Here is a 13,872-nt window from a genome sequence, read left to right on the forward strand (position 1 = left end):
AAAAACAGAACAAATTTAAAGACAAACGTTTCTCTAAATTTCAATTAAAAATGTTGCTGAACAACATAGTTAAGAACCAATTTTTGATATATCAGTTCGTCTATATTCTAGATTTATGATATTTTACCACACATTTCTCACCACAAAAATACAAATCCATATAGAAATAAAACCTACATTTGGGTTCAACTACAGTACATACACTACATCAACTACAGTTCCTAGCTTCCTTCATTTGATTGACTAGGTTGTAATACTGCCTCTACACTCGGAGACAGTAAGATGCAATGCATCGAAAAAACGTGTTAAATTACTTTCCAAAAACATAATTTAATAATTTCCACTCCACCGTTGACATATTATTACACTGACGTGCAATAAATGATCTTGCAGTAACAAAAACATTCCCAGAAATATGGCCGAATATAGACGCGAAACTTAGCAATTATTTTAATTAGAAAATTTTTAGGTTCTATAAACTTGTCTATTTATCAGTCGGCCTTTGTTGAACAAATGTACTTGTATATTTGCTTATTTGCTAAAGCTAGTAAGATATGTTGTCGACATCGCTGATAGTGTCTGCTTCATTCAGGCACTACAATCTGCGTGGATGCGTTTGTCCGCCATTTCTGACTTTTTGTATACTGATGATTCTGGGGTTGTACACTGCATTCGGGATAGGCCGAATCTATCTAATACCGGTTATCTCTTATTAAAGTATTGTTGCTGCAACAATTCGAAGTCTCCTTCTAACTTTGAGGTTAGTTTTAGGTTAGTTTAGAATTTAAAAAATAAAACTTCAAATATTATTTAAGTCCACGCAATGTAACATTATAATCATAACATTTTGTCATGGGAGTCTATCTTCTTCTTCTTGGCTTAACGACCTGCTGGCTCACTAGACTTGATAATACCGCGTAGTTAGATAGCCAAGTCCTCACTACGGATGGGATTTGAACCCCGGTCCTGCCATGTGAAGACCGGCGCTGCTGTCGCCTCCAGAAATATCATACAGCATTTTATCCATACTACGATACTACTACAATGTATCTGATTCTTCAAAAATACCCTTCAATTTTGTCATGCACAATTTGCATAGGGGCGGTAATTGGCAACTTCAATAAAACGAAATAAAACACAACTATAACAACCATCCAGTAATTTGTTTTGTCTCCCATTTATGATTCCATAACAGTCAAACGGTCTAGTATAATGGTCTGCCGTTACAATATCATTTATATGAATCAGCTTAATGTCTACCGCCCTTACCGAACCTAACACAGTTGTCGTACATTGCCATTTTTGTCTCTGCACAACAGCTTCTACTAGCCTTTAATGCAGGCAAAATTATACAACAAACTGTAATATATTATTCTGCCTACGGCGCAAGCCGTCAATACTTAAGATAAATAAAATCTATAATATTATTTTACCAACTTTTCCATGCCTCAAATGTCTGTAAAACATGTATAGCTAGGATCCCTTTATGAATTCGAATACCATAAGGATTAAGTCGAATTTAGCGTAAATCCTTTATTACTAAGCAAAGACTCATAGCTATTTATTACAGGGTTTACCGTCTCAGTTTGGACTGGCTGAACACATTTTTTATTTGCTGCCATCGGTTTTTGACTGGCTGTGTATCTTTTTGAATGCAAGTATTGTTTTTTTTCAGTTACTAACAATATTTTTGTTGTTTAATATATTTTTTTTAATTTTATGTTAATTTATAGAACATGCATTGAGTGTTTTATGTTTAGAGTGATACATAAATCGTGTGAAATAAACGTATGTAACAGATTTCTCGAAATGCGTAGCAGTGAATCCGTGGAGATAAACCTTTCTCCACGGGATTGTCAAGTCAAAAAATGTGAGCAGCTAAGACGTCAAACGCCAGGCCAAACTAAGATGTTAAACCCTGCATATCGAGATCGAGATATTAGTGGTGATTTTTATTCTCTAACAGACAAACTTTCAAACATACCTTGTCTGCTTTCAAATCGAGTAAATCTGCATATTATGGCTTGAAGATCGAGAAGTTAAACTTTCGTCAAGCGTCCACAGCAAATTCAGTCACAAATGCACGTTTCATGATAGTTAACAACAACATGAAATTGTTGTTTTACATCTAAAAAAATCCACAACATATTTTAGCACAGTTTGATCCGTTAAGCCGTTTCTTCTTAGTGATGATGATGAAGATAAATCTCACCACCACTACTTGTATGTTAGACAGGTCCCTGAATAATAAAAAAATAAGAAAAAAAACGCCAAATTGACTTTTTTCTGTAGTTCTCAACTAATCAGTGCCGTCTAATGGATAATCTATTTGATAATAGCGTAACACCAATATCTCGAATTAGAGAACATTTGTCAAACGTGAGGGAATAATAATTTGGACTTTTAAATTGAGATGAATATTAAAGATTTTTTTAGCTTTGTGGCCAGATGTTTCATAGGTAATTATTTAAGATTGATGAATTATTTATTTCTATCTTTTAGTTTCTATAAAAGAAGATTCTATAAGCAATTAGTTACCAAGCTCACTCACTTAAACAACATTCCAGGATTCATACCGCTGGTAGATACGATCTTCACATGATATACGACCAGAGTTCAATCAAATCCCATCCAGTCCATTTCCTCCGTAATGAGGACTTACAGTCCAATTGCTTGGTATCGATAGGTTTTGTAAGCCATTCGATTGCCGGTGTGGCCAAATAACTCGTAAAGCAAGCAAAAAAGAAGCCATCATTTAAACGCTTGTCCTAAATAACGAATTAAAGTGTAACTTGACTGATCATCCAATTGTAATAACAAAAATAACATTTCTTTTTAATTGAAAGACTGAAATAGAAGAAACCATAGTGCATAGTTGAATGACACCGTCTGTTGTAAGTTAAAATTTTACACCAGGATTTTGACCTCCCCACAAAGATAAGACTATGAAGCTTTGTGAAATTCAAGTCAATAATAATAGACGGCCTTCGGACAAGATTTAGATTCTATGTCGAACAACTTTCAGGGAATTTTTTTCACGTTCCATTAAACAAAATAGAAAAAGGAAATCTCCTAATAATTCCTATCATTTTGTTGTACACCAGATTCCAGTTACATGACGACTAACTGTATCTCTGGAGCAAATCTTTGACTCGACAATGGTCAGTACAAAGAACCATTGTTACATGAAGGAGAACAAGAAAATCAGTCAAACAGATGTATGATAAAGTAGTGAACAAAAAAGTGTACTAACCTGTAGAAACTATTGAATAATGTTTTGATCACATGCTTGGTAAGTTTTGATTCGCCACATTCGTATTTTTGAGCTTCAGAAAAATTGCAAATTGCTTAATTACTTATGCAAGACGAGCGCGTTGTATGTGGAGTTCAGTAAAATTCCATTTCCGATCCTGCATTCATTTATTCTACGTTCATTTGCAAAAAAAGCCATGGAAAATTTCAAATCTTTAAAATCTATTTCGATCTGTAAAAACTGTTCTAACTCTTCTAACTGTCAAACAAAAATAAAATAAAGTGTAAGTGTTTCTATCAAGTTCTCATAAATTGATCTCAAAGATAGTAAATTTCACAAACGCTCTCGAGAACACCTGATATTTGGAGCTTTGAAAACTTTCATGGTCCACCGCGATCATTAAAACTTTACTAGACCGTGTTTGTACCAAAAACAGGACGGATTATTTTGCCATGATCATATCACAAACAAAAATCTGGTAAATCTGTCAGTCTAATATGCGCTTTGTGCATGTAAAATCACTCTAGCATCTATCTTCCAATCCAATCCAATATGAACACAGGAAAAACACTTATAAATTAAGGAACGATATTGCCTTTTCTCTGATTGGATTGGATCCTTAGATTTCTTAGAAAGAATGATTGATCCTGCGTTACGTAAAGTACAGCATAACAAAGCATTAATAAGGCCCAACATAAAAAAAATTGTAAAAATAAATAAAAACACATCTCCTCATGACTTTATTCAGCTATTTACTATCTTATGGGCTGCCCGGTTGTGGCGTTAGAGGCGCCGGTCTTCATACGGCAGGACCGGGGTTCAAAACCCGTCCGGACCGTCCCTCCGTAAGAAGGACTGACTATTCAACTACGTGGCATCGAAGAGTCCAGTAAGCGCCATTGGTGGCCGGTTCGACCTTAGAGATCGTTAAGCCAGGAAGAAAGAAGAGTAGCCATTTGTAAATTCTACCTGTTTACTACTCCATTTCATATTAAATGAACACAACACAATCAGTAAGAGATTGTTATTATGCATTATTTTTAAGAATACGAATCATTTTCAGCATCTTATTTCATAACACACGCATAAGGTATTAAAATAAAAAAAATTATCGGTTTGTTGTGGATTTGCGTTTGTTGTAGAATATGAAAATACACTGAATACGTACAATCATCCCAAAAACTATCTTTGGATTTTTTATTTAAATATTGAACAAAAGTTTCAAACAGTGCTTATGTCAAAATGCAAATCAGTGTCAATATTGCTTGACGGCTGTCATCTGGGCAGTCACGCCCGAAAATCCTTCTAAATACTTAAGAAGAATGGAATTTCGTGCATAACTTTGAAAAAAATCAAACACAAGTACTGAAATGCAAACAGTTTAATGCACAATTGAGCAGCGAACGAAAACATCAAATACATACACAAACCAAAATATATGACAGTTTTTGTGCTACCATTGTCCAACAAATCAGGATCGACACCCGACCAATTGGCAAGTGAATTGTAAATTGACAACATTTGATCATTTTACGCGATGAATCCATATCAAACCCCGCACTCAAATTTCAGTTGAACCATAAAAAAACACTGCTGTTAAAAAATGCAAATCACACCAAAGCAAAGCAAAGCATGGGAATTATTTGAACAGCTTTGAACATAAGCCCTATCCTTTGAAATCATGAACTTGATACATCGTTTTTGATAACGAACTGAAACTCTTAAACGGAAAGATTATCTCTTTAATGTTACTAACTACAAATACTAGTGGATGAAAATTTTGAAAGAGCTTATCATTTTTTTAAATAGATTATTCTAAACACTTTTCCTAGCTTTGATAAAATAACCAGTTTTTCGAAACTGTCAAAGGTCATCGCTTTTGTTCTTTGTGATCTAGGCTTGAAATTCTCGATACAGCTCAGGGTCAAGCATCATATCGTCTGCCGATCCAATTCCGTGAGTTATATTTGATTTTTGCTTGCCATATAAATGAAATCTGTGCGGCAGTTCTTAATTAATAAAAGTTCGAAGATTGTAGAATCAATGAATCAGGTTTTATTGATTAATTGAAACTTCAACATCGGAAAGATATTATCCGAATATTATAGACGGTCTTTCTATAGCCTCGTGTTTGAGCATTCAGTCTAAAAACACTGTTGATCGACGATCGTATCCTATTTGATAATTTTTTTTTTCTGTAATAGCGCAGCGAGGCTTACCAGCCAGGTTTATGTGGTTGTGTTGAAGAAAGCATCGAATAAAAGCAAAAATGACTGGAAAATATTAACTTTAGGCACCATCTGCCCAACATGTCCTAAAATATCCTTCAATTTATTTATTTTTTTTTACAATTGCAAAAAAGCAATAATTGTCCGAAATACGATTAATAAAGAGGAATTTCTGCCTAGCCTGTTTTAATGTCGCAAACCTTATTAACTTATTAAATTAACTTATTAACTTTAATAAGTTAATTCTTAAGCTAATTAAATTAATAAATTAACTTAAGAATTAACCATAAACAACATAAAACAGCACAAAACAGTTCAAAGAGTTTTTTCAACATAAAATATAAAATATCCGGATAATTTTCGGTAGCACTTTTATTTATTCACAAATTTTATTAACTCAACTCATTAAGGATATACAGTGACTGCTAATAATATATGACCACTGTTATATCCGCTTTTCAAAAAGCGAATTTCGATACTTCTACTATGTATAACTTTACCTTCATGTTGGAATAATCATCAGCAACTAAACTATGCAAAAGCAGTAAGGTGTCTTACTTTATTGGCAATAGTTGTAGATGTTGTAGTTTCTACGATTTGTTATTAAGCACCAAGCAACAAACAAATCCTACAAATGTTGTTATTATCTCAACCCAAATGCACTTCATGTAGAGCAATTGTTGTATAAATTACGAAATATACTCGAAAATGTTATTTTGGAAAATGTTCTGGAGTCAAATGACATAAATACATGAATAATTTCTTCTTATCGGCATTAAATCCTCGTTACGGCTGCCTTTCCCATTGCCAGTGTCCTAGACTTTTCGTTTCCCGCATGTTCGCCACTGTATTGAAGAAAATTTTCTTCTTTTAATTACAGTCAGCAGTCTAAAGTCGCACGCCGGCCCGGTGGTGTAGACTATAGCGGTGCTGCTCTTCAAACGGCAGGACCGGGGTTCCAATCCCATCCGGACCGTCCTTCTATAGTATGAGGGCTACGTATCGGCAAGTCTAGTAAGCCATTCGATGGCCAGCGTGACCTTACGGTTTTACGTTCGTTAAGCCAAGAAGAAGTCTTGTGTCACATACATTCCAGAGTTATCAGGCGGTCAGAGAAAAATTCTCTCCGTACAGAAAGATTGCCCATTCCACGCTAATTAAGTGCTTTTAAACCATTGTCAACATGTTAAAACTGTATTGTTTCCTTCTCTCTTAAATTGGATTTTTTTGGGTTTTATTCCACCAAATACCCAATGTGGCTTGTTTCGATTTCGGTACTCAGTGTATCACATAATAACGCTGGAATTCAACTGCTCGTTATGTGAAATTTCCCTCATTGGAAGAAGTATTATCACAGTGGTCGAAACATTTGCGGGGTATCCGATGCCAGATCCAAATCAGATGAATCCCATTCGGGCCTGTCCCGCTTAATGGGGCTGACGTTCAACAGCTCTAGTAAGCCATTCGATGGCCGGCGTGACCTAGTAGATCGTTAAGCCAGAGAAGAAGCGATCAGATGAACTTGGTGTGGGAACTTGTGGTCCTCTCTAAGGAAGTAAGGCCCTTGATCTACGATACTGTTGGGTAGACGAGCAGACTAGCCTGACAACTCCTGCACAGACAGACAATATGACGCATTTCTTTTTTTTAAGTAGGTTCAATTAAACTAACAGGTTCGTTCTGTTCCGTTCCGAAAAAATCAACTTTCCCCATCACTACATGTTATTAAGGAAGGAAAGTTTTGTATTCATACATTATTTCCTAAAGTCGGTGCAAGAGCATTCTGCTTCTGATTAGCTTGTAGAAGCGTTGAGAGTTTGATGGAACAGAAATTATTCAAGTTACATTATTACATCTGTTTTTTATAGGTTAAAATATAAAACAGAAAACCCTACTAGAAGATAGAAATAGAAAAAGAAGAGAGAACATTAAACAACAGGATACGCCTACCCTGGCATCATTCAACGATCAATCAGTGAGCAATCAGCCAGTCACAAATCAACATCACAAAGTTAGAAAAGAACAGTCGAACAGATTTTTTTTTACTTAAAGGTTTTCAGCGCCCTATTACCACAGCATGCAAAAACCCGTTCTATGGCAAGTACATTTGAACATTTCACACAAGTCAGCAAAACACATTAAGTCTTTCTCCGCCCTTGAACACACATCGATTGGACTCATATCTTTCCCTCAGAACGTGATGATAAACACCAATGTGAAGTGTACGCAAATATCCTTACCGATGAATTTGAGCAGCGGTCGCAGTTTGGACGCGCTGCTGATACATTCCGGGGGGCGGCGGTTGAGGCGAAGGGCCAGAATCGGTCCGCTGTCCGGTTGGCCCGACCTGCTGCATTGAACGAATGGTGGCTGCTTCCATCTCATGCCGATAATATCTTCAGCGCATCGTTTCGATCTCGCTCGCAAAATTACTGCACCGGACGCAGCACATGCACATACACACACTTAACGCGCGCACACACACACACACACGAACACACTTGCATACACTTACACAGGGCAGCCGTAGCGGTGCTACAACAGGATACACATATACACACACATACGCACGCACACACGATTGCTTCAACTAGGCTGGTGTCGAGACAGAAACCAGAAGGCCTATCGCGGTGCACAGGTAGATAAATGGTGGTGGTGATGGTGGTAGAACGGCGGGGAAGCGATCGGGAAAACGACGGTACAAGCGACGATTTTCTTCGCTCACAGGCAGCAGTGTGCAGCAGCACAGCACGTTGTGGTCCTTCACCTTCCCCCTTTTTCACTTAGGACACGTATTACGAAGTGTGTGTGTGTGTGTGTGTATGTGTGTGTGCCTCCGTGCACAACCACTAATGCGGGTGAAAGGAAACACAATGCTTCTGCTGTTTGCTGCCCCACAGCTACTTGGTTTTCTACCCGTACTTTTTCGCTTCTTCTTGCGGCTGCTGCTCGGCTTGCTATGCTCGACGACAATGCACTGCACACATAGAGGCTTTTTCCTTCTTAATATCTGCTCACTTAACATACCATCTTTTAGTAGAACAGTACACTAGTATGCGTTGCTACTTTTTTATTCCGCTCAGCATGGCGCGCTCCATACCAAAAAAACTACACTGCGGTGCGAAATTGCTGAATTATTATAACGCTCCTTTCCGAGGAGATGACACACTTTAACGATCTATTTTCTTTTTTCGTTGTTGCTACTGGAGCTGCTGCACGCGGATTTCCGGCAACCTGAACGCAAATTTTTGAAACGCACACACATCCACAAGGCTCTTTTACTTAAAACTTCACTTTTGGCTCGTACGCAGGAAGCTAAGTACAAAACTCACTACACCGCTGATGTAAATTTAAGCTCTCCGTTTAATACCATTAATGAACTAAAACACACTATTATACACTTATTATTCAAAACTATTGAGACAATTTTCCCCTTTTATTCTTATATGAAATAGAAGTTAAAAAATAATGTTATTTGCGGTTTTGGTAAATTTAAACATCGACTTAAAACAGAATTTGGTCACACATGCAAAAAAAATCCTACTCCCTCACTATGCTCTTGACCACACCGAGCGAATCACAAACACACTGTCACCACACCACACCACACCACATCTCAAGATTACTTTTTCCTGCACGTTGGGTAATTTCATAAGTCGACATAGCACTTTTGCCTCTTCCGCATCCTACTTAAACCGTCATGGCAACAATATAATCAGACAATTTTCATTCGTAAATTATTATGCTTGCACTCCAGACAAAAACACAGCATATAGCAAGATTGCTCCCATCCTATACCTCAGTTTGCACGCGTAAAAAGCATTACGTATCACAAAATTGCCTTTTTGAATGTGACATGTGATCATTTTCCAAAATTCGATTCCTTTCCTTCTTCCGGTGATGCAATCCCTTTGGCCCATTATGAGCAACGTGCGTACTGTGCGCATTTATGTTTCAAATTGTTAATGACGTAGAAGAACAAATATAATATTGAAGTCCTGCTAAAATTATGCTACAGGTATTGACACTTGCTTTTGAATAATACAAAAAAATGCGTACATAGTTTTCTTTTATAACTTTCTCTTGAACAATGGGTCAATCGATTGAAATTCTTATTGCTTCATCATTTAGGTAATATTTTCTTCTATACCTTCCTTCCGCATCAAATTAAAAGGAACCATCACCATCATTCGCACATTTCGATCCAATCTGGGTGGCAAAAAAAAGAAAGGGGAAAAAACAAAACGAACCAGCGGACAAGAGTAACAGAGAGGCACGCTGGGAGAGAAAGAAGGAGAGAACCAATTTTATGGACCAACATCGTCTTGTGCGATGAGCGAAGAAGAGGAGCAAAGATTAGAAAATATTGCTTGGAAAATGTGAGACACACCCTGGCATGAGCTCTGGTGGCTGAGTAGTTTGCGGAGCAATCATCGTTGCTCCTTGCTCTAGGAGTATTGTATAAGGTGAAATATAAAAGAAGTACAGTAACATAGGGCTTCTTCTACAGCCCTACAAGAGACCGGGGGCACCAAAACGTTCGCTTGCTCTATATGACGTTATCCCGAATAATCAATAAAATGCACAGGGGCGGCTCGTAATCTCTAACTCAGCGAGTAAATGTAAAGATTCACAACATGTCTTTACTTTTGCACTACACTGTTGTGATTGGAAACATAAATTAATGTCCCTATCATAATGTAACGACTTTAATTTTAGGCAGAAAGAGAGTTACATCAGTACCCTAGCTTTACCCTAGGAAGTCTTGCATTTAGAGATAATGGAAAACATTGTACAATGCATAAATCGTAGCAATTCAAACATGTGCAGGCCAATCAATCGACGGATACCAACCAAATGGTGCTAACCAGCACACTGAAATCTTTGCAGACAGAAAGAATTAAACCATGGAATAATTTTGAGACCTCTTTGAGGGCTTGTGCTATAATATCTATATCTGATGTGCTATAGAGATTACTTCCCATGGCTTCTGCTGCTCTATCGCACAGCCCCGTCGTAACCAAATATCCTAAAATCCCGGATGGTTTGGATTGGGAGCTCAAGACACATTACACCTTACATTAACAACCAGTATGCAATGCATCAGCGAATTTACTTCTTTACATCACGTTAGCCTTGAAATTAGAAAACGCACATTCACAATCCACACACATACAACTAACGCTAATGCCACACCAGGGGCTTTCGATTTTTTCAAACAGCCCATTTTTGGGACCACAGCAGCAATAGGGTGGTTTTGGTACACTTAGAACGTGAACACTGAGGCGTAACGGGAAACCGGGGGAGGTTAACACCGATTTTTACTCGTACTCGTATGCCCATTCTTTACCCCGGAGGTACAAGCACATGTCACGTTGGTCACTTATTTTCCGCACAACGGACTTGGAAGCATTGCGGCACCAGCCATCTGGATGATAGCATCCACAGCCTACTGAATCACTCACAAATAGCCACAACCACAGGCCGATAGGAATAACCCAACAACGGCCACCTTAGATCTATGTGGAACCACTCATTCCGAGCACACGGTGGATGTACCCACTTTACTTTTCGTTACGGTTTTCTGTAACATTATTCTACTCTTTTGAGATCCGGGCACCAGTGGTTCAAGCACGACACGACAGTTTGCACCGTAAGGTGACGACCACCACGGCCAACGGAGCACAAGCGGACAGCAACCAACGACGGGCAGTGGCAGCAGCAGGCGGTGACGGAAGATGATGATGATGATGGTGGCGATGACGGTGGGATTCTACAATTTTGGCCGTACTGTCTTTGCTGGCTGCAATTGAGCCGCAATGAAAGCGCCAAATCAATCGAAACCCTTCAAGATTCCGGAAGAGCACAAATGAATTCTCGAAAAAACTCTTTACCGCACGAAATTGAACGATTTATGCAGGAGCACTACAGAACTGGTGCTGCACACGCGACAGCGGCCATTTTCTTTTCCCGTGAAACACACTTGGCCGCACGGTCTCTCTTTCTCTCTCTCTCTCTCTCGCTCTCGCGTAACACATTACCCACACGCGCTCGGCTATCGTACATATCACACCACTACCATCATATGGAACATGCCCGCACTCGTTCACACTGCTGGAACTTCTTCTTCGCTCACTGTATGATTCGCAATCAATTGCTTCTCACTGAGCTATTCCAGACTCGTCCTCTTTTACCTTCGAAAAGCACACGCACCATACACGACGTTCACGGTGTACCAATCATGCCTGTGTGTTGATCACACCTTTTGCTCTTCCGCATCCTCTCAAATAAAAATACGTTACCATTCCTATCTCACTGCGTCCCATATGCGTGTGTACGTATACAAGCTTCTTCTCTCTTCCAACTTCATCTTTAACCTGCGCCTTCAACGAAACTGTACGCACGCACACACTACCAAGCCATCCGTTCTCCGTACGTACTACGATGCTTTGCCTGTGTGTTGGTGTCATCTCGCTTCGACTTGTGAACGTTTCCGCTGCTGAAATTGAACTTTGTTCCGCCGTTTTCAAGATGGCTACGCGATTTTATAAATTTATTTTACGCTTAAAGCATTATGAACCACTTTCAACGAAACTAAGTCACGTTACCTTCGACGTTCGGTGCCCAAGTTAGCTTAAAAACACCACTCAAACAACGAGCACACTTTCTGGCCTGTGCAGCGTAAACGTCGACAATGTGAAATGGCTGATATTATGCTACATAATAAAACATGAAATTGAGCGGCCGCACTCATACCAATATGCCTTCTTCGTTGGCTTACAAATTCGCGGTTCAGTGCAGGCAAAAAAATCGCACAAATGTACCATGGGAAGTGTAACAGCCCATAAGATGATGATGTTACCTTTGAGACCTCACGGTTTCTGTGTTTCGACCCGGGGCCTTCTTTCTTCCGAACGAAAACATAGGCAGGAGAAATTCATTTTGCCGGACCAGAAAATTATCGATTTTTTATGTACAAACGTACCTTCTTTTGCATACAATCGCCAAGTTTAACAACTTCTCTATTCTAGTCCATGTCTTACATTTATGTTGTTCGGCATAATAATATTTGCCTAATTTGGAAAGCAGCATAATATCTTTTACAACCACATTTGGCAGCCAGGAGCGAGCGAGAGCGCAGCAAAGCATAAAACAGTTGTAATGTGGCCCAACCGTTTCCACATTTTATGTAGGTGAAAATGGTGCAAACAGCAACAACAACAAACAAGTCTGCTGTGCTAGAGAGATGGATGAATTCAGGGACACGGGGGCCAGCAAGACAACAACCGGACAGCAGTGCCAGCTGCGGGGTGAATGCCAAATATAAACACCCAACCCATCCCATCCCACGCCCCCCACCTCTTTCGAAACATTCCACCGATACGCAATACGCAAATTTAATCACACCCTTCGTCGATAGAGTTTTGTCCACATCCTTCACGCATGGCTCGCTTCGTACCGTTCGAAGAGGGAGCACAAATGGGAATAACAACAGCGCAGAAATCCTGGAATAGATCCAGATGGAGCAGGGCAGAGAAGCGGAGACGGTATGAAACGGGCAGGCAAAACGTCACAACTTTAATCAGCTTTAAGATCGATTCGACCGTAGACGCGCAGCGCCTGTATTTTAGTTTCATCACCCGATCGTCGCCATCTTTGCGGGTCTCGCGTATCGACTTTGTTGTCTCTCTCCCACTCTCGCTTTTGCTGGTGCTGCTATTGCTTTCCTCTTCCTGCACACTTGGTGCGCTTACTTGGTTTGTTTGCTGAACGAATATTGTTCCATTACGTGGCAATGACATGCGTAGGGCCGCACGTCGCCAGGAGAATCGCTCTCGCTTTACCCTCGCCACACTTTTCGTCATTAATGCTTTCGTTGCTTATTATTTCGCGGTTTCGTTTGGAAAACAACAAAATATCCTATATCGGGCATCGCGTGACCTTTCCTAACTGCTCTCTCGCTCTATTCCCAGTGTTTCAAGTGTTCAATAGCTGTCGCACATTTCCCATGGCTTGCTGCGATGAGTTTTACTGTTTGCGTTCGGGAGGATGCTGCTCTCTTCCGTTGCTAGACTGGAAATTACTGTTGCTTTGGTCTCGCTTGCATGCACACACTATGCGGCGCAGCCATCTCGTTCGCTCGTTTGTTCTAGTCACGAGCCGCACGACTTTACCTATCTGGCTGACACTGCCGTCTCGGATGTCTATTTGTGTGAACTCTTGCAAAATTTACTAGTCTTTCAACTTCTGGAAGTATCAAGCTTTCAAGTAAAAACTAAACTTAAAGCGAGGTGCAAAGTTTATCAATCATTAGCTGCTATGCTCTACTAAAAATTTATGTAAAATAATGCAATGCGTCTGACAATATGGGACAAGCCGTCATACTTAAAA

General features: G+C 39.4%; 1 protein-coding gene across 1 annotated transcript in view; it reads right to left on the reverse strand.

Moving 5' to 3' along the window:
• Window positions 1-7,994, reverse strand: part of LOC126563484 (uncharacterized) — a 40,898-nt gene extending 32,904 nt beyond the window's left edge. The window contains exon 1 of the mRNA XM_050220129.1: window positions 7,722-7,994. Coding sequence (XP_050076086.1) covers window positions 7,722-7,861 — 140 coding nt within the window. The 5' untranslated portion in view covers window positions 7,862-7,994. The remainder of the gene's footprint in view (window positions 1-7,721) is intronic.
• Between the last annotated feature and the right edge of the window lie 5,878 nt (window positions 7,995-13,872).

This window comes from Anopheles maculipalpis, chromosome 3RL (genome assembly GCF_943734695.1).
Source record: "Anopheles maculipalpis chromosome 3RL, idAnoMacuDA_375_x, whole genome shotgun sequence".
NCBI lineage: Eukaryota > Metazoa > Arthropoda > Insecta > Diptera > Culicidae > Anopheles > Anopheles maculipalpis.